This window comes from Telopea speciosissima, chromosome 11 (genome assembly GCF_018873765.1).
Source record: "Telopea speciosissima isolate NSW1024214 ecotype Mountain lineage chromosome 11, Tspe_v1, whole genome shotgun sequence".
In the NCBI taxonomy this organism is placed as follows: Eukaryota; Viridiplantae; Streptophyta; class Magnoliopsida; order Proteales; family Proteaceae; genus Telopea; species Telopea speciosissima.
In genome coordinates this window covers 25,986,374-26,005,949 of record NC_057926.1, presented here as the reverse complement: position 1 = coordinate 26,005,949, position 19,576 = coordinate 25,986,374, and the positions used below count along the sequence as shown (strand labels likewise).

At 39.8% G+C, this 19,576-nt stretch overlaps 1 protein-coding gene across 1 annotated transcript in view; it reads left to right on the top strand.

The window, feature by feature from the left end:
• LOC122645917 (26S proteasome regulatory subunit 6B homolog) overlaps positions 1–19,342 on the top strand; it is a 43,472-nt gene extending 24,130 nt beyond the window's left edge. The window contains exons 4-8 of the mRNA XM_043839325.1: positions 16,299–16,530; positions 17,231–17,389; positions 17,907–18,059; positions 18,280–18,363; positions 19,086–19,342. Coding sequence (XP_043695260.1) covers positions 16,299–16,529 — 231 coding nt within the window. The 3' untranslated portion in view covers position 16,530; positions 17,231–17,389; positions 17,907–18,059; positions 18,280–18,363; positions 19,086–19,342. The remainder of the gene's footprint in view (positions 1–16,298; positions 16,531–17,230; positions 17,390–17,906; positions 18,060–18,279; positions 18,364–19,085) is intronic.
• The last annotated feature ends 234 nt before the right edge of the window (positions 19,343–19,576 follow it).

Genomic DNA, 19,576 nt, shown 5'->3' with positions numbered 1-19,576 from the left:
GCAAACTAGGTATCTTGCCTTGGTCTGATTCAGTCTGTGTTGGCAAAGCCAATCTCCAACTCTTCCACCTGCCTCGTCAACTCATTCTCAATCCTTAATAGGGGCATCTCCTCACTCGTCTATTGTACCTGAATGCTTAGAGAATCATTTTGCTAAACACATTCTTGAAACCTGCCAACCGTTTCAAAGGTGCTGTTTGATCAAAGTTCCATCAACATCGTTTCTTTCGACCTTATTAGCTAGTAGGTTGGACGTGGCTCTCATCTGCAAGTTCAATACAGCTTCCTGTACAACAGAGCGTTAGAAAGGGCCCTATAGCTGCCCCGACACGATGATACATCGTCAATTGGCAACATAGACAGTGGGAATATTCAACCCCAAGGAACCACCACAAGGACGGCCTTACTCGTTAAGGGTAGGGGTGTCAACAAAGCCCGCTTGGCCCGAACCCGCCCTGAGCCCGGCCCGGACCCGACCCTGATTTTTCAGCCCGAAGAGCGGGTCAGGGTTTAGAAATAGCTTGACCTTGGCAGGGTTGGGTTGGGATCGGGTTTAGGCCTCGGGTTGAGCCCAGCCCGGTCCTGCCCGACCCTGAATTGTTTATAAGTATTTTATATACTTTTATATATGATATATAGATATTAATATATATTATATTCTTCTTTATCCTAACAAAAAATAATAAAAAAAACCCTTAAAACCCCCAAAACCTAAAAGCGATTCACATTTCATCATCCCATCTCTTTCCCTTCTCTTTCCCTTCATGCGCCGTCTCCATCCCTCTGCGATGTCTAGATTAGCCTCATCTATCGTTCTCGTTTGGACTTTGGAGGAGAAGGCTGACGAGGAGTCTCCAAACCCCATCTCTTTCCTTTTGCGATGTCTGGATTAGCCTCATTTATCGTTCTCGTTTGGACTTTGGAGGAGAAGGCTGACGAGGAGAACTGCAAGGCGAGTTTCGACCAATTAGGTATGTTTGATTCTTCTTCTTCTTCCGTATCTCTCTCTTGGTTCTGTCTCTCGCTCTCTTCTCTTTGCTCTTTCTCCTTTTTTTTTTCCTTTTCTTTTCACTGGGTTGAACGCTAGAAGGGGTTAATCGAAGTTTTAGAAGAAAAAAAAGGGGTGGTGGGCATTTTCGCTGGGAATCGACAGTGGTTTTTTTTTTTTTTTTTCAAAGTCAAATGGGTGGGGTGATTTACTGATTTTCAGTGAAGATTGAAGAGGTTATCTGGTTTGGAGTCAAGTAATTGGATGGGAATGAGAGTCCAAGGGAGGAGTGTTTTGCTGTGGAATTCCAGGGTTTTTGTATGCTTGTTCGCTGTTACAGGCTTACAGCAGGGGGTAATAAAAGGAGAATAGGTTGTTACTGTTGGAATCGGAAGGGGGGGGGTTGGGCAGATGGGGCTGTTGTAGATAATTTTTTTTATAGCTCTCTGTGGCAGAGGGCAAAGGCATGGACGACAAAACTGGGTGTAGAATGTAAAACAGAGATCTCTTGAACTTTTGAATTAATGGATGGAAACATATACATACCCAAATCCATGTCTTTTCTTAGATAATTTTTTTTCTTAAATTTATTTTGGATTATTGAATATTTTTTTGTGTGGCTTTTAGTAACCTGACCTTCGGGTTTGTGTGATGGTTACACAGTCATAAGATTGATGATGCTTCCCTTGTTTTTTGTCAGCTTAATGCGAGTATGAATCCTGCTTTCATAAGGTTTCAAGAGAGGTGGATTGGAGTGGGTCTTAACCTTGGGTATCTTCGGCATGAACTATTCAGACTCTATACTCAGAATTTTTTATATTTGTATAAGATGTTATATTGGTTAAGGCTTTAATGATCTTAATTTGAGTATTGTGAGCTTATTGCCCTGTTTCTTTCTCTTACTTGGCTTTTTGATCGGTCATGGTGTTTGAATGTAACATGATTGGTGCCTTATCGAGATTGACCATAGGACAATCTAAGTATCTAAAGACCATTCCAAAAAAAAAAAAAAAAAATAAAGTCAAGGTCAGGGTCAATCAGGGCCAACCCGACCCTATCAGGGTCAGGCCGGGTTGGGGAAAACCCTGGCAGGGTCGGGTCAGGGTTGAGGGTTTCTTGGCCCTGCCAGGGTTGGGTCAGGGTTTAGGCAGGCCCGGCCCAACCCGACCCATTGACACCCCTAGTTAAGAGGGGGGGGGGGAATGTCGGCTACGCTACTTATGTAATGGATTTACATTAACATGAACGAGACCTTAGCGAGTTCAGTATGTAAGCCCCTTTAGAGATAGGGTCGTTAGAGAAGAGCTCTTTCTTCAATTTTTCAGAGAAAAGAAAAAGAACGTGGGTAAGAATCGACAAGGAATCCAGGAAATCGTGAAGGAAAAAAAGCGTGACGAGAAAACTAAGAAAAAGATGTTAGAAAATAATTGGGCATTGGGGGATTTTTGGGCTTCTTCCCTTAAACTGTTGTCAAACGTTAATCAAGACTCACATTATCCTCCTATGTTGGGAGGAGGGGGTGCACCCACACCCGGATCCGATTTTGCCCATCACCAATCAGGTGGAGGATATCATGGAGTGGAGTGTGCCTGGGCAAACCGTTAAAAATGATTCTGCAACTACTCTCCCGTTCTGACTAATCGATTTGAAGTTTATAAATAATGAAAAATGGGCTGAAACAGGCTAGTGGAGAAAAGAATGAGCTTGGTTAAAGCCATTAATGGCTGTGAGAGATAGGTACGGGGTCGGTGAGAGGCTGTGGATGAGAGACCCATCCCTATCCCCCTTCTTTTATCCAATCCATCTTTTCTATTTTCTTCTTTATTTCTATTCTGGTTTTTATTTCAATTCCCTGCAAATCTGAGATCAACCGAGGTTCCAAACTACTGTTGGGCTTTATAATTCAGTAGAAGATTTCATAGTTGCTGATTGAAGAAAGCTTCAAATATCCTGTGGATACTGCTCTTCATTGATGAGTTTACGATCCTCCTGTAGAATTGGTTGCAGCCTAGCTATTCTCCATTACCCTTTCTGGGTCTTCGGGTATGGGGCTTTACTCTTTACCTCCTCCATTTGTCTCTTAGTGATTCTTCTTCTTTGCCTCTGTTTTTTTCCTGATCTGTTCTTCCTTTATAAAAGACTGGGCATTTTCCTTGTTTCCTATGATCCTCTTGCTCTCTTTTCTTAGCTTGCTTTTTAAGGTTCTTCAAATAAGTTAATAACCTACACCATAGTACTCATTGTTTGCCGTGAGTTGGAACACCGTTGCACTGCCTTGTTGATACTTACCCAATTCCATGCTTGTGAAGTACCCTATTCTTCTAAACATTTTAATGATATTTCTTCCCATGTTTTCATAAGCCCTTACTCCTTGTGTGGATGGCTTCAGATTTGTGGTGTCTAACCCAAGGATCTTGAATATCTTCAGAGGGCACACAGTCAGTGCAGACCTATTGTCTACCAGGACTTGGGGGGACCCTAATCCTGTTGCAATCTACCGTGATGTGCAAGGCCTTGATGTGGTTGATTCCTTTGGCTGGTAAATCTTTGGCATTGAACTTGACGGAGTTTGCCACATGCATAACCCTTGCATTGTCAGACAGCTGTTGTGGTTCAGTTCAAAGGGCACGTGTACCTTAGTGTAAGGGTATCTATTTCAAAACAAAAACCGACCGTTTAAAACCGGGCTGAACCAATCCGGAGAAGAATTGGTTCGGTTTTGTTTTTAAAACAAGGAATATTTTCTCAGTTCGTTTTTGTTTCAAGGGTGAAACTGTTCGGTTAGAACAGGACCAAATTTGATCAAATGATCAACACACAATTGCAATTAACAAGTGGTAACACCCTAACGCCATTTTTCCCGCCTAAACCCAGAGATATTTTATACGCTATCATGCGCACCACATTATCTCACGTTAAACTAATAAACAAACCATTCCTTTCTCACTCTTTCCCTATTCTTTTTCTCCTACCTTTGTTGCCTTCTTTGCCTCGTCATGGCCCCTTGCCACCCTTGGAAAAGCTTCCCTTATTACAATATCCTTCCTAACGTAGTCCTAGATTCGAATAATCAAAGTAGGAACCAAACCAGGATCTTTTCATCAAAGGATAGTTCAGATTAAGGACAATCTTGATAACAGAAAATCAGATGGTTAGTGTGATCCCAAATTCCATATGAGTTTACCAATTAGGGACTGGAATAATTGCTGAAAAGCTGAAATTGATCCAATGGTTAGATCAGCTAAAATGGGGGAATCCTAGCACAACTAGGGAAAGGGCAAAACAGTAATTTAACCATGAAACTCAGAGATCAGAAATGAGGGTTATGTTCAGTAATCGAATACAATTTTAGTCTATAAGAATCAGCAATAACAGATCAGCAGAATAGGTATATTAATTGTGACCTCAGAAGAACAATATAACAATAAGGGCAGAATTGGAAATTCGCAGCAGGAACAGATCTGCATGTCAGAATTGCACCAAACTGAAATCGACTTCATGAACTAGGTTCAAAAACATTATGTCAAAACTTGAGATGATGCTAACGGTTAGATTTGGTTGGGCAGAATTCTTACGAAAATCACCTTATATGTGACCTTCTAGAAGGGAAGAATCATAGTTGCAGGTTTTAAATTATGGGAAAAATTAAAGGGAAAATTACAGTGCCACCCCCTGAGGGTTGTATAAAATAGAGTGACCCGCTGTGTTTCTAAATTATACAGCTAGACCCCCGGAGTGGACGGTGAGTGAACGGTGTTAAGTAAGACATTTTAAATACCAACTTCGCCCTTCTAATATCCTTAAATACTCTGTAGGAAATACCAAATTTGCCCTCTTCTAAGAGAGGTCGAGTCTTAGAAGTTTTGGTGGCGGCACCCGTGTCCTTTAGAGAGGGGTTCTGAGACTTGAACTCGTTGTCGGTGGGGAGCCTCCACTGCTTGGTTCGTCGGATGTGCGAATCGTTCGAGAGCTAATGGAACGTTGGGCCTACGTTGCCTTTTGGAGCCCAAAAAAGGGCCCAGATTTTCAGATGAAACTACTACGGTGGCTCCAACAGCGGCTCCACCGTTCATCGGACCTTTTGCGGGCTGCAACTCTGCCATTACGGGTAGAAAAAGGAAAGAGAAGGGAGAGATTAAAAGTGATAACCGAAGAGAAGGGCCTGCAGGATAATGAAGTATTAGATGATGCGAGCTAATGAGCAATCCCACCCAAGATAAAGGTTGAGTCCAGGAAGTCCAAAGAACACTCTGTTGAGCATGGTTCCTTTCGAAGGACCTAACTAACTGATCTTGCTCTGTTAATGAAAGAAATAACTTGCTCTGTTAATGAAAGAAATAAATATTTTACAAAATTAAAGAGGATATGACAGAGGGAAAATTTTGCCAACAACGTTAGAGGAAAGACAACATCTTGAGAAGATGCAGAGGAAATCAGATTAAAAACCCATCAGGTCAAAGAGAAAATTATGGAGGAAAATCAAAATGAAAATTGGTGTCTCGCGGCTAACACAGAAGGGTGAAATGGAATAGAGAAGCCTAACTCGATTTCCGAGAGAGAAAGAAAGAGAGACCTTCAGTGTCGATGGGATGATAGTCAGCGAGCGCAGGGTCGTCCTGGGTTGGAAGAGAGTATTTGTAATCTATTTCATCTCTTCGAGACTTTCTCCTCAACTTTCTTGTCAGATTTAGAATCATCTTACCCTCTCTCTTTCTCTCTTGCTCGCTGGCTCTCTGATTTGTTAAATCTTCTGATTTGGTTTTGGCTGTTCTGTTCCTACTTTCTATTATCAATTATTCAATTGTTAGAGGCTTAATTTATCATGGGTTTGGATCCCTATTCTGTCCATCGATTCTGAGGTTGTTGAGTTCTTCTTCCCCATATAGAATTACCCCATAATTGAGCGATAAAGAAAAGTTAAGAACCCTGCCTTGGTCGTGGATGTTTTCCGACAGCTTCGCCGTTCCTAGATTTGTTTATCCTCTTCTTTTTTTTTTGTGCAGAGGAGAGAGAAATAGGAGTTGCAGATGTTTTAGGGTTTGAATGAGGTTAGCTATGGGTTATATCGCCGGTACGGTCGTCGCACTTCGGGGATGGGCCTCAGAAGATTGCCATCTTGAGAAGTTGCAGAGGACCAGAACCCTAATCTGATTCGAGTAACAGGGCAGGAGAAGTGGTTGGGAATGGTGGTGGTATGCTCACACCCCTAACAGGGGTATAATAGTCATTTTAAGTCATGAATTATCAAGACCGTACCACTTAACGGGAATGATTTAACGGAGTGGGGCTGACTGTAACAACTTATCAAAACTCAAGGGGTCTGGCTGTATAATTTAGAAACACGGGGTCGTTCTGTATTTTATACAAACCTCAGGGGGTGGCACTGTAATTTTCCCAAAATTAAAAATAGAAGGGGGAAAACTAGGGTTTTAATGGTGGATGGCAATGGGGATCGAGGGGCTGAGTTGAGTTAATTGCTATTACTTTTACTAAGAGCCTATTACAAAGATAGAAACTAAAACAAAATAGTAATTAGGAAAGATTGTGGAAACTCCACATGTGGCAGCAACATGGGCCCACATAATCATAAAAAATAGAAACTCCAAAGGCTTCTAGTTGATGGCTACACATGGGCTTAAATTATGACCAGCATATGCGCCTGATTAGTACTTAAGTCTTGGGCTAATGTGGACTAGTTATGTCTGAAGTTATTTGGCCTGAATATGGGCCTGATTGGGCTGGCCTTTTTGGTTCCTTCTCTTCATATGCTGGCCTTGTCGTTGAGTTTTAGTAAGGCTAGGGATAACTTTGGTGTGGTGCATGCCCAACTTTAGCCCATAAAAGTATTTTGACGTTCGCTATAGTTAGGGATGTAGTCCTCAGGATGTGGCTTCTTGTCCTTGAAAAACTTGGGTGGAATTCACTAACTCAATCTTAGATGTGAAGAGTGCCCATCTGTAGGAGACTTTGGAATGGCATCGTGAACCTCTTCTTCAACTGTATTGCGGAATTCCTTAATCACGACCTCACCGTTCATTATCTCAATCTCTTCAATGTCGGTCTCTACAGTAAGAACATCAAGCACTATCTTTTCATTGCCATTGCCAATTGCTGAAATCTCTTCAAATTTTAACCTCGACTTTAGGTTCTTGTGCTTTGCTTGGTGCTCTCCTGTTTTATTATGGTGGTAGAAAGTTGAGATCAATATGTAAAGTAGAGGGTAATTCGGATATGCTCCAACTTTGCTGAGTTTTAGCCAAACAAGTATCCAATTGTTTCAAAGTCTCAAGCATGTAGTTCAAATTGTCATCAATGCTATGTGGTTGAGAAGGCTGTGGCTCTGAGCGAGCCTTCTTACATGTCCCACTTGATGATGCTGACCATTGTGGTGAGGACATTCAAGGTGTCAATCTCATATCTCTTGACACTACCATTGGTACTAACGAAGAAAGTGACATTGAAGAGGTCAAGGAGCTTAGCATTACAAAAATTGAGATGGACGTTGAAGCTATAGTACTATAAGAACACTCTTCACAGTCGAGATCGAACCAAGAGTAGAACACATCGAGTTTGTAATTTAGCCTAAGTCCTTGTTGAACACAGATGGCCACTGAGAGGGGTGAATCAATGGTGTCCTATATTCAAACCCAAGTCGTTCTCTCATACCTCACAATCACAAGTGATGACTTCTCTTGTACTTAGTCACATAGTCATAATGTGTGGCAGCCCTCAATCATGTGCACATACACATCTCCCAAGAACTGATTGGTTGGCGCTGACCCTTGTACCAATCACACCTACTTACAATCGTGTGACACACCTTGCCTCTCACCACATGTATTCCCAACAACATGGCAAGGTCTACTCGGTGTGTGCACCCATCTTGCAGAAAATGCACTCCATTTACCCACACATGCAATCCACAAGCAATCACCACAAGGTGGAGATATGCGTGGTTCGGCAGTGTGCCTACATAATCGATGCAAATGACCTATTATGGCCTCTGTATGATGCACAATACAAATTTCTGTTGCATCCATGGTACAAGAGCACCAAGTGTAGCACCCACTACACGGGAGCTTCAACCCCGCACCCACTTGATAGCTCAAGAATACAATTGCAATAGGTTTATACAAATTACCCTAGTTACCAAGCTCATAAACATATACAAATCCCTCCCAAAAACATCATGGATATTGCCTCAAGCAATTTCCCAAACACCTAGCCTACAAACAAAACATGGGAATTCGTCAAATGGGTTACCTATGTCACTGGGTAACATTCGTAGATGCTGTAGATTGAACATCTCATGGTACAAAATCTTGGTGAGATTCGCCGAGATCTAAAAAATAACTCGGTTTCATGAAGTCTCGAGACGAGACGGTAGGCGATACAGGATTTGTGCAAGATCTTGGTCGAAAACCAAGCTATAAAAAGGCACCCTCTCAACGAAATTTCAACCTCAACTTGAAATCTCGCTTCTATCTCACCTCTCTCGCTTTGTTATGAAGGAAAAACACTTGGAGGTTGAGGGTTCTGGGGCTTGTTTTTGAGGGGGTAAATCTTGCCTCAAATGAAGATTAAAGCTTGAAGATTCAAGATTGAAGCTTCAACGTCAAGAGAGGGTTTTGGTGTTTCCTTCCATAGGTTCATGATCGATGCTTGTTTGTTGACTATGTAGTTTTTATATGTGATACAATGTCCACCGACACTCATTTCAGTACTAGCCACTCTCAAATGGTAGGATTTGTTACACACTTACACACTTGTATTTGTTTAATTTATGTTCTTTCCAAGTTTCTAACCATTATTAACAAACCGTCAAACCATCACCATGTATGATTATGAATATTATGCCTAATGCTTAAATGATTTATGGTTTGATGTTTTTTAATTCCTGATGCTTAAATAAGTTGTTTTACACCTCTACTTTAATTATATGTAATATTGTATGGAATAACCTAGGGTAGAGCTCACCTACGCCGTAGACTACCAACCTAGGTCTGAAGCCAAAGTACCATTTTGGGTTTGAAGTTTTGAAGGCCTAAAATAGGGTGGGTGTCAAGTTTCAGGACCTATCTTGGCCATATGGCCACCGAAACCCACCACCGAGTCAGGAAAAAATACACCAACTCGCCGAGATCTCTCCAGAACTCGGTTTCGTGGCCTGACGAAACCAGGGGCGAAACCGAGGCCTAAAACCTTGGAACATCTTCAATCAATGGAGCACTCCATTTTCTGCTCCTTCCTCTTCTTGTCAAGTTGTTTTTCTCTACTCAAACCATAGCCAAATCTTCAATGGATTCTTCATTTGCCTTCTTGGAACAATCAATAGAACAATATTCCTCTAAAAAATGGTGAATAGCAAAAGGGTAAATACATGGAAGTTCTCCCTCTCTTTCTCCTCTTCAAAAATGAGCTTCTTTTCTTCTTCACTTCTCAAATCCCAACTAGATATTCAAAGCACTTCTCAACCACAAACCTTCTTGCTTTTGATGGAGCTTTTAACATTTAAGAAAGGTTGATAGCTTAGTATTTCCCCATTGAAGCTTCTCCTATCTCTCTTATTTCTATTTTCTTCTCTATTTTCAATTCTGTTTTCCCCAGCAATCGCTTGTTTCTATTGGGAAATCGTGCTTTAAATGTGACAAAAACGAGCCATATTCAACCTCTGTTGGACAACGTATTGTTGGACCAGTTTCTACATACTGCTAGCAAAATGGCCATATTTCACTCATCCGGTATCGGATTGAATCGATTCCAGCGGCATTGGAAAGAAGACTGATGTAGATAAGTCACCTAAAGGGTTTATTTTATTGAACATAAGCTTTGGGTTGGGTCATATATGTATTGAACTTTGATCCCATGAGTTTACCTTGTAATTGGCCAATTTAATGAAACCTAAAATATGGGTAGAAAGTAGGAATATGGGATTTGCTTCAGTAGTATAGTTGGAGTCCTATTGAGTCTGTTTTCTTTATTATTTCACTTTCCTAGTGAATTTAGGTTGCCTTATTAGTTAAGGATAGGGTTAGGCCTCTCCTTGTTAGTGTCTATTTTTGAGTCTTCTATATAAGTTTGTAAAGGAGGCTAGTATTGAACACGAATTTGATTAATGAAATATTGGCTTTAGCCTTTGTGAAAATCCTGAGATAGGATGGTAAGATGCCCCGGATGAGATAGCCAACCCCACCTTTCCCCATTTACTTCCCCCATCCCCTTCCGTCGGTTCGTGATTCCAAACCCTAATTTCAATTAAATTGAGTTCAAGAGTGCTACAAGCTGCTGGGATTTCTTTCAATTGATTGTTGCATTGATTTCTTGAAGATTACCACATCAAGATCATTGCTGCTTCAACAGGTTACAAATTTGTGGGTTTTTATTTGTTACTTCAACCAAGGAAATTGTTCACTCATTTGAGTTCCCATTGTTATTTTGGTTCCCTCATATGGTTTTAGTTCCCATTGTTCTCTTGGTTCCCTTGTACGATTTCTTGTTTATTGGAGGATTTTCTATTTGATTGAGATTAGACCTATTCAGGTTCTAGTCTTACATTAAAGACTTAAAGGTCTACAACTTCCATGGCTTAAGCTTCAACCCAGGTAGTGAAGAAACCTCAACAAACGTGCCGCAAGTTGCTGTATGTGCAAACAGAGTATTCTGGTCACAGTTCTAGGACGGACATTTGAAACGATTTCTCCCTCGTTCGAACTCCGATTTAGGCGAGATGTGAGGCATTTGAATCTCCATTCAATGGGTCAAAGTCTTAGTTTTACATGTTTGCACAGAAGCAGTGCAATGCCGAAAAATCAACTCGAAGTCAAATGTACATGCGCTGCTAGTTAGGGGTGTCAATGAATAGCTGAAATCCGTTCCCGTATCCGTTTAGCACTATCCGAATCCGCCCGAAAGCTAAACGGATGCAGATACGGATAGGCTACAGCTATCCGAAAAGCTATATTTACATGTAAACGGATAAAATATCTGATCCGTATCCGTGTCCGTATCCATTTAGCACTATCCAAATCCGTCCGAAAGCTAATCGGATGCGGATGCAGATATAGCACTCTCCGAGCCGAATCCGATCTGTTTACATCCCTACTGCTAGTTCTCCGAAAATAGTGTGAACCATGCATGTTGTCATACCTGTAACTCTCTTTGTATAACTCCAAACAACTTGACTCTGGATCCATTTTAAATATCCTGGCAAATACTCCAACTCTCATGATTTAACTTTCATCTGAAAATCAATGCATCATTTTCAAAAATCTGCTCGAAAAAGTCTAGTGGTGCAAACAGAGTATTCTGGTCACAGTTTTGGGATGGACATTAGAAACGGTTTCTCCCTTGTCCGAACTCCATTTGAATCTCCATTCTATGGGTCAGAGTCTTTAGTTTTACACATTTTGCATAGGAGCACAGTACAATGCCAAAAAATCAACCTGAAGTCAAATATACACGCACTGCCAGTTCTTTGAAAACAGTGTAATCCATGCATGTTGTAATACCTGCAACCAAGGTTTTAAAGTATCGGTAAGGTGATCCTAAGAGATGTATCGTATTGGAGAGACGCAAGATATATGCATGCAAAATACAGTTTTGAAGCATAAAACACTATTAATAAGTAATATGTAAAATATATCATGTATAAAGAGGAGAATAAAGTACGAAGACATGAGTGCATTCAATTGAGTATGTATAAAGAATGAAGTTTCTTAGTTTGTACTAACACCAAAAAAAAAAATGTCATTTTCAATTTGGGGAAGATTTAGGTTTTATATGCACACGTCACTGCCAAAAAAAACAAAAAAAAAAAAACCTAGTTTTATATGTGCATTCATTGCCAAAAAAAAAAAAACACTAAAAATCAATATTTGAGCAAATAATTTAAATTTTGATAGAAAATTGTTCTTGTGCAACTCTGGTTTCGATCATTGATTGTAGGTTGTTTAATAACCTAATGATGATGAAATCAACATTACTAGAGTCGCTTTTGCCAGTAGAATCAAAGCATCAAGTTTCTTAGTTGTACTAATACAAAAAAATGTCATTTTCAATTTGGGGAAGTGATGCAGGCTTTTATATAACCAATGAAAATCATGGAGCACACAGACTCCACTTTTGAAAATAAAAGTCTGCTTTGCAAGCTGCTGCTACTTGTCTTCTTCCTTGAAGATCGTCTTGTGTTTGATCAAGGCTGGTTGGATTGGTGTTTGATCCAATCGACACCTTGCTGTGTGACGCCCAAATGGTTCCTTTGAAGATCTCTTTCGAGTTTCAGTTCAAGATTCAATTTTTATTCTAGTTTTTCAAGAAAATAAGTTGCTACCATGACAATTCTGCAACTACAAGTAACTTGGAAGCATCCCCATCCCCAACCTTCTTCTCCTAGTACTCTACAACCCCAATCCTAGCTTCCCGTCTAGTTATTTTCAAGTTTCCCATAACCTAAGACCTGTATAAACCAATCCACCCTTCAAAACCACACCAAACCAGAACCAAATTACCATCTCTGCACCTATAGCACTTGATCCAAACCCTAGCTCCATCCTCCTACTCTAAACCCTAGATTGCCCTCTTTTTCTCTTTTCCAAAACCCGAAACCCTAAACCTAAGTTGCTGCCCATTCAAGTTTGCACACTTCCATCCATCATAACATCTCAGGATCTTCACTGATAAACTCCCCTACCTTGACTTGGCATAACACATACATCAAACCCTAACACTAACCAAACCCTAACCCAAATTTCATAAAAAATCCTCTTTTGACCTAGCCGACTCACTTGTTCATAACAGACCCTGGTTGATTGGCTCCTAGTTGGATCCCTTCCAATCTAGGACTACATTAGGAAGATTTAGGTTTTATATGCACACGTCATTGCCAAAAAAAAAAACCTAGTTTGATGCAATCATTAAGGTTGTTTTTCACTAACCTACTAATTCATTGCAAAAAACAACACTAAAAATCAATATTTGAGCAAAATATTTAAAGTTCTACTGTTCTTGTGCAAATCTGGTTTTGATCCTTAATTGCAGGTTGTTTAATCACCTAATGATGATGAAATCAACATTACTAGAGTCGCTTTTTCCAGTAGAAACAAAGAATCAAGTTGATTTTGCCAAAACAAAGTTGATTACAATGCCTTACCGGAACTCTTGATAAGTGTTTTGAGTCATTGATTGAGTTATATACTTTATAAGAGATATATCGTGTATCGATATAAGTATATCAACCATATCGGGTCACGCATTGACCTCATACAGTTGGTACTTTTTTTAGGTATTGTATTGGTACCTTAAAGAGAGATACGTCGGTTAGTATCACCGGATATGATAAGATACTTAAAACCTTGCTTGTAATGCTCTTTGTATAACTCCAAATGACTCGACTCCAGTTCCATTTGCCAACTCTCATGATTTAACTTTCATCAGAAAATCAATGCATCTTCTTCAAAAATCTGCCTGAAAAAGTCCAGTCGCAAAACCATTCTGCCCTTCAGTGGCCTGGACGGTGCTGCTATCACATTCTGCTGCTAGCGCTGCGCGACAATACAAAAATGTCTATATCTCTTTCGTCTTGAATCTAATTGACGTATTTCTTGAATTGGTGGAAAGCAAACTCATAGATCTACGTGTCTTATGTTTCAAGCTTCGACAAATTCCAACTAGAGGATAGCTCAAAAAATCCATGAAGCTGATGTATAGTGTGTAAAACATAATCTGGGCATCATGCACAACATCTGCATTCGAGATCATAGCTTTCCCTCATCCAAGCTCTGATTGACCAGATTCTTGAGTCATTGTGAAGCCCACTACTCATAGGACTAGAGACTTTTAGTTTTGGGCTTCAACAAAATCTCAGTTAATGACATCTCAAAACACCTGTGAAGTTACTGCTCCAACACAAACTTGCAGTCTTCCTCACATAACTGCATCCTCCACTTTCGGCAACACCACTCATAGTTACCAAGGCGGCAAGGCGACCATGGCGTTGGAGAGGGTCCTAAATCAAAGGCGACACCAATAAGCTTGGCGACCAAGGAGCCTGGACGCCTAGGCGATGCCTTGATAACTATGACACCACTTCACCTTTGGCTGCACACTCATGTATTCAATGACTTACAACTGCCTTCTCATCTCGCTAACTACATTCAACTTTGGCAGCACACTCATGTACTCAATGACTTACAGCTGCCTTCTCATCTTGCTAACTACATTTGACAAATGCCAACTCATGATGATGCCAATTGTACCAGCTCTAATGCCAACTGCTAGTCAACTCATCAGCTATGCCAACAGAGTCATTTTAGCCATCTAACTAACATCTCAGCCACTGCCTGCTGGCATATCTTCTGCTGAACAGAAGGTTGAAATCTGCACATCTCCATAGCACTCACAACAGCTCTTCTTCTCTGATGCCCTTCCTGACACAACAGTGACAATAACACCTGCTGGTGTGGCCAACAGTTCTTTGAGGAGAGAGAGCCACGTCTTGAGGACTTCACTTCCCTAGCTATCGTGAGCTGCTGGAGTATTTGTAGGGGCTTAAGTTATAACCAGCATACGAGCACAAGTATGGGCCTGACTATAACTAAGTCTTGGCCTAATGTGGGCTGGTTATGGCTGAAGTTCTGGTTCTTTCTCGTACTATGCTGGCTTTGTACTGCATCAAGGTCAAGACGTATAGGCATGTTTAGCCTCCTTGACTAATGACTGTAGTGAGATCATTTTTGAAACTCAACTTTGAGATCCTTTATCTCTTTCATTACCTGGTCCTATATTACTTTAAGGAATTGTTAGAAAAAATGTTCTAGGGGGCTAATTAAATACTTAATTCTAACTATTCCAACACGCCTTGTTGGTCCATGACCTAGGAACTAGACTGAGGGAAAAACATAGGTCCTAGAGAGTCACGTTGTTCAGCATGTGAAAATGCCTTAGGCATTCGCTAGTGAGCTTGACTGTTCTGAAAGAGAACAAAGGCAAATGAATCACATTTTCTTTGTTGCCTGAAAATTATAAGAGGACCTCCTCAAAAGCAGTCTCCATGGGGCTGACCTGAGTTAGAATCTAGGGCAACCAAATGAATCCACTGGGTTACCGTAAATTTACCTTGACTCCGTAACAAGGGTTCGCCCTGTGGATTCTGCTATCGAGGGGCATTCTCCTTCGCATCAATATTTTTTGAGTTCGGGGTGGGGGAGGGGGGGTTCACTAGCAACCTAACCACTTGTCCTTCATGCTTAAGTGACCCTCAGTCATGACTAACTTATACCCAGAATCTACACTTTGATGTGTTCACAGTGCAGCACACTCGTCTGCTCAATGGTCAGTGGTAGCCGATGATCATATCCGTTCGTATGTATTGATAAGAGATATGATGTTTCTCAGCCATGTTGTCCTTTGGATCTGGCATTGATCAAATATAAATACAGCTTTAGGCTCACACATTTATAAGTATGTGTGATAGACGTCCTGATTTCAATACTTTTGACAATGATAGTATCTGTGGGGGAAAAGTGTGAACTACTCATTGATTGAATTTAAGAGCCAAGTTGATTACGTTTTACTGCCTCAAAGAACAAAAAATTGTCACTCTATATGTTGAGCTAGTTTCTTAGTTTTATTTTGTTTTTAAATCATTGTTTTAATATTAGGAGGGAAGCTGTGTTCCTCATATTTTTTTTAAAAAATATTTTCCTTGTCTAACAGCAGAATATTCTCATTTTTTCCCCAACTTTTGTTTCGAAATCTGGTACTCATATTTTCATATTCGTTTATTACACAAAAGGATCCTTCACAGAAATTAGTGTCTAACTTGTCAAGTTTCTGTCTGGAGTTGGCTAGCCTTTTGTGGACATTATGTTGTAACTTGGTGACTATGAAGCGAAATTATAATGTTCATAGAGGTTTGTGAACTTCGTAAACATCAAAAGTTTCCACATGGCATGTATTGGTGAACATGGATGGGTCCATGCTATATAATAAGTGACACCCATCGTGTCAGTCTAAGTTTCAGTACAATACTAACATATAATAGGCATCATAAAATGGTTTGAAGTTATATCAGATTACGAAAATGCCTAATAGTAGATGTCAGTGCTATTTTTGTAATATTACAGACTCCAGAACTTTGGATACTCTTCTAATGCATTTAATCTATGGCATGCTATTTTGTTATTACAACAACTCAGCCTTATCCCAACTAAATGGGGTCAGCGCTATTTTTGTTATTATATATTAAAAAGAAACGTTTTGTGAAATGCTTGGCCTTTTTTCTTTAATCATTGATATCTTTCTTTCGTGAGCAGGATATAGGGGGATGTGACATTCAAAAACAGGAAATCCGTGAAGCTGTCGAGTTACCTTTGACGCATCATGAGCTATACAAACAAATTGGAATAGATCCTCCTCGAGGAGTGTTGTTATATGGTCCACCCGGCACTGGTAAAACGATGCTTGCCAAGGCTGTCGCTAATCATACTACCGCAGCCTTTATAAGGGTGGTTGGCTCAGAATTTGTTCAAAAGTTTTTTGGGTGAGGTAGGCCTTGAGATCCTTTTTTTTATCGTGTGTGTGTGCTGGATTTTTGCTGCTTTTCAGGCTGAAGTATTCAGGTGAGCTATGTCAGACCATGTGTAATCTGGTTGAGAGTTGCTTGACTCTTTCGTCTTTCACTCATTTATGTGTTCTTGTAGTTCCGTTTCAAATTTCATCTTTCTTCACAATAAAGAGTCATTGCTGCTTCAGTCATACTACATCAGAAAAGCAAATTGCATTGTTAGCAAATTTTTGAGGCAAAGAATCGGTTTTTATGCATATTTTTGTTAAGAATGTATTCGATGACTATTATAATGGAAAGAAATAGTTTGGGTAAAAATAGAATATTTAGCAGCCTCCCCCCCCCCCCCAACAAACAAAAAAGAAAAAAAGAGAAGAAGTTCTAGTTGTCATTTTAGTGTGCTAGAATTTTGTGATACCTTTAATATTTTGGCCTATTGGATGTTTAGATGCAAACATAGTTCTTAATTTATATTTTATATATTTCCATATCTTCTTAATGGTGTTTATATCATATGTGTTCCTGACTTTCTTTTTCACCCTGTCCCCTCCCTTTTTATCCCAAATCTTTTATAATTTTCTGAAAGCCATAGGTTGAATTATACTCATACGTGTACCTACCATATTTTTCCATATCTGAATTAACTATGGCAGTGATTGATTTGACTGCCCTTCTTTTCAGGGTTCAAGAATGGTTCACTATGTTTTTCGTCTTGCCAAAGAGAATGCTCCTGCAATTATATTTATAGATGAAGTGGATGCTATTGCTACAGTTCGGTTTGATGCTCAAACTGGAGCAGACAGAGAAGTCCAACGAATCCTTATGGAACTCCTCAATCAGGTAAGACTTGAAAAATATAGATTGTGAGTACAATAAGTGTACTGGGCCCAAAGTTCAGTCAAGGCTGCATGGATACAAACACTAGAGTTGGTATGCAACTTCTTGCTGAGTTGTGTTCAGCAAGCTGAAAACATGGATATGAGAATTTGAAATGGCATTTCTTGTTAAACATTAAGATATTTTGTGAATTTTATTAATCATACGCTTGCAGATAAAGGCATAAATACATTTGAGACGGCTTGTATTTCCCCCCTTAAATAACTACATAAAGGAAAAATATGCAGTAATATGTAACTTTTCCATACTGTTGCAAATACAAGGATATCTGTCACTATTCATTTAAAAGGGTCCATACAACAGTGGGGTCAATGGAACAATTCTAAGTTGAGAAACATGTCTTAATCATGTTGGTGGTTGGGTAGATCCAAATTATCAATGGACTGAAGTCTTCAGTTCTGCACATCAGCATATTGGTTTATATCTGACATTTTGGATGTTGGTTTGAATTCTGTTCTAGATGGATGGGTTTGATCAGACTGTGAACGTGAAAGTAATAATGGCTACTAACCGGGCTGATACTTTGGATCCTGCACTTCTTTGACCTGGTAGACTTGACCGGAAAATTGAATTCCCTCTGCCTGATAGACGACAAAAGAGACTTGTTTTTCAGGTGGGTTTTGGTTGGGCCTTTAGAATCTTTCCTCTATCATGTCTTCTACTTTGCAGCATCTAGTGTTTATTTTTCCTTGATAAATAACCTGTGAAATTCAAAAACTTACTACATGAACTCTGATGTAAGTGAGAGACTGAGAGGTTATTGGCTTGGGTTTTTCAGTGTACCATTTCTTTCATGGGGGGAATAATTGTAACAATTCTTTGTCTTTGAACAGGTCTGCACTGCTAAGATGAACTTAAGTGATTAGGTGGACTTGGAAGACTATGTTTCTCGGCCTGATAAAATTAGTGCTGCTGAGGTTAGTAGATTTTGCACATCTTCTCTGCGACATCTGGTCAGGAATCATTATATTTATAGTGTTCTGATTTTCTACACGTTTTGTTGAATATCTAGTGACATACAATGGTACAAGTATCTTTAAATTTTGAGACTATTACGGTTGAGGAGTTTGTTTGTCGTTACTGGACTTATGTTCAGTGCCAATTAGAGCTGAATTGGGTTAAAGGCTAAATTGGAGTTGGGTTTAAAGAACTAAGGGAGTAATTTCAGTGCAGAATGAGCTCATATTTTTGCACTGGTGCAAAGATTAGGAAAAATAAGGGATGACTCAACTGACAGCCTTATCCCAACAACTTGGCTATAGTTAGTTACAGGGTGCCCTGTTTTTGTGGACTTCAAGTGGAATGGCAGAAGAGGAATTGTTTACTCGACCCCAAGTGGAATTTTTGAATAATGGATGGAAATCAGGTGTATTTATTGATGGTTTAAGATCTCCTTTCCTGTCCCACTCTGAGGAACTCCTGGATGGCTGTTGTACAGATCTTGCTTATTAGGGAATTAGTTCAAGATCTTTGCAGGAATACATTTTCTTTTAAATAGGAGGTAGTGCTAAAGGTTTATAGAAATTCACTGAGATTGTCATATGCTTCATTGTGTTTTTGAATGTGATATTACGCTTTCTTACAAGTGTTCTGCTCATAACAAGCTAACCTTTTCTTCTCACTATGGTGATTGAACCAGATTACTGCAATTTGTCAAGAAGCAGGAATGCATGCAGTACGCAAGAACCGGTATGTTATCCTCCCCAAGGACTTTGAAAAGGGATATCGGGCCAATGTAAAGAAACCGGATACCGATTTTGAGTTCTACAAATGAAGAGGCCTTCAAGCAATTTATAGCTCCCTTGGATACTATTGTTTAGGCTTCCTTGCTTTCGGCATCAAATATGTAACCAGAGGAAAAGCTTGAAGACATCGGTATTATAATTTACTTTGTTGGTGTTACTCTTGAACTTGAATAAACATTACTACCAGTCTTTTTGTGTTTTTTTTTTAAAGAAAATTTGTTAGTTGTCAACGTTACTGCAACTTGATTCCTTCAAATTGTGTGAGATGCTTTAAATTAGTAAATTTGCTTTTCTGGAGGTTGTTCTTATCTTTATTTTTTGTCTAGATATATGGGTGAGAACTTTCAAGATTCATTACCATGCATGCCAAGTTTATACTAGTCTT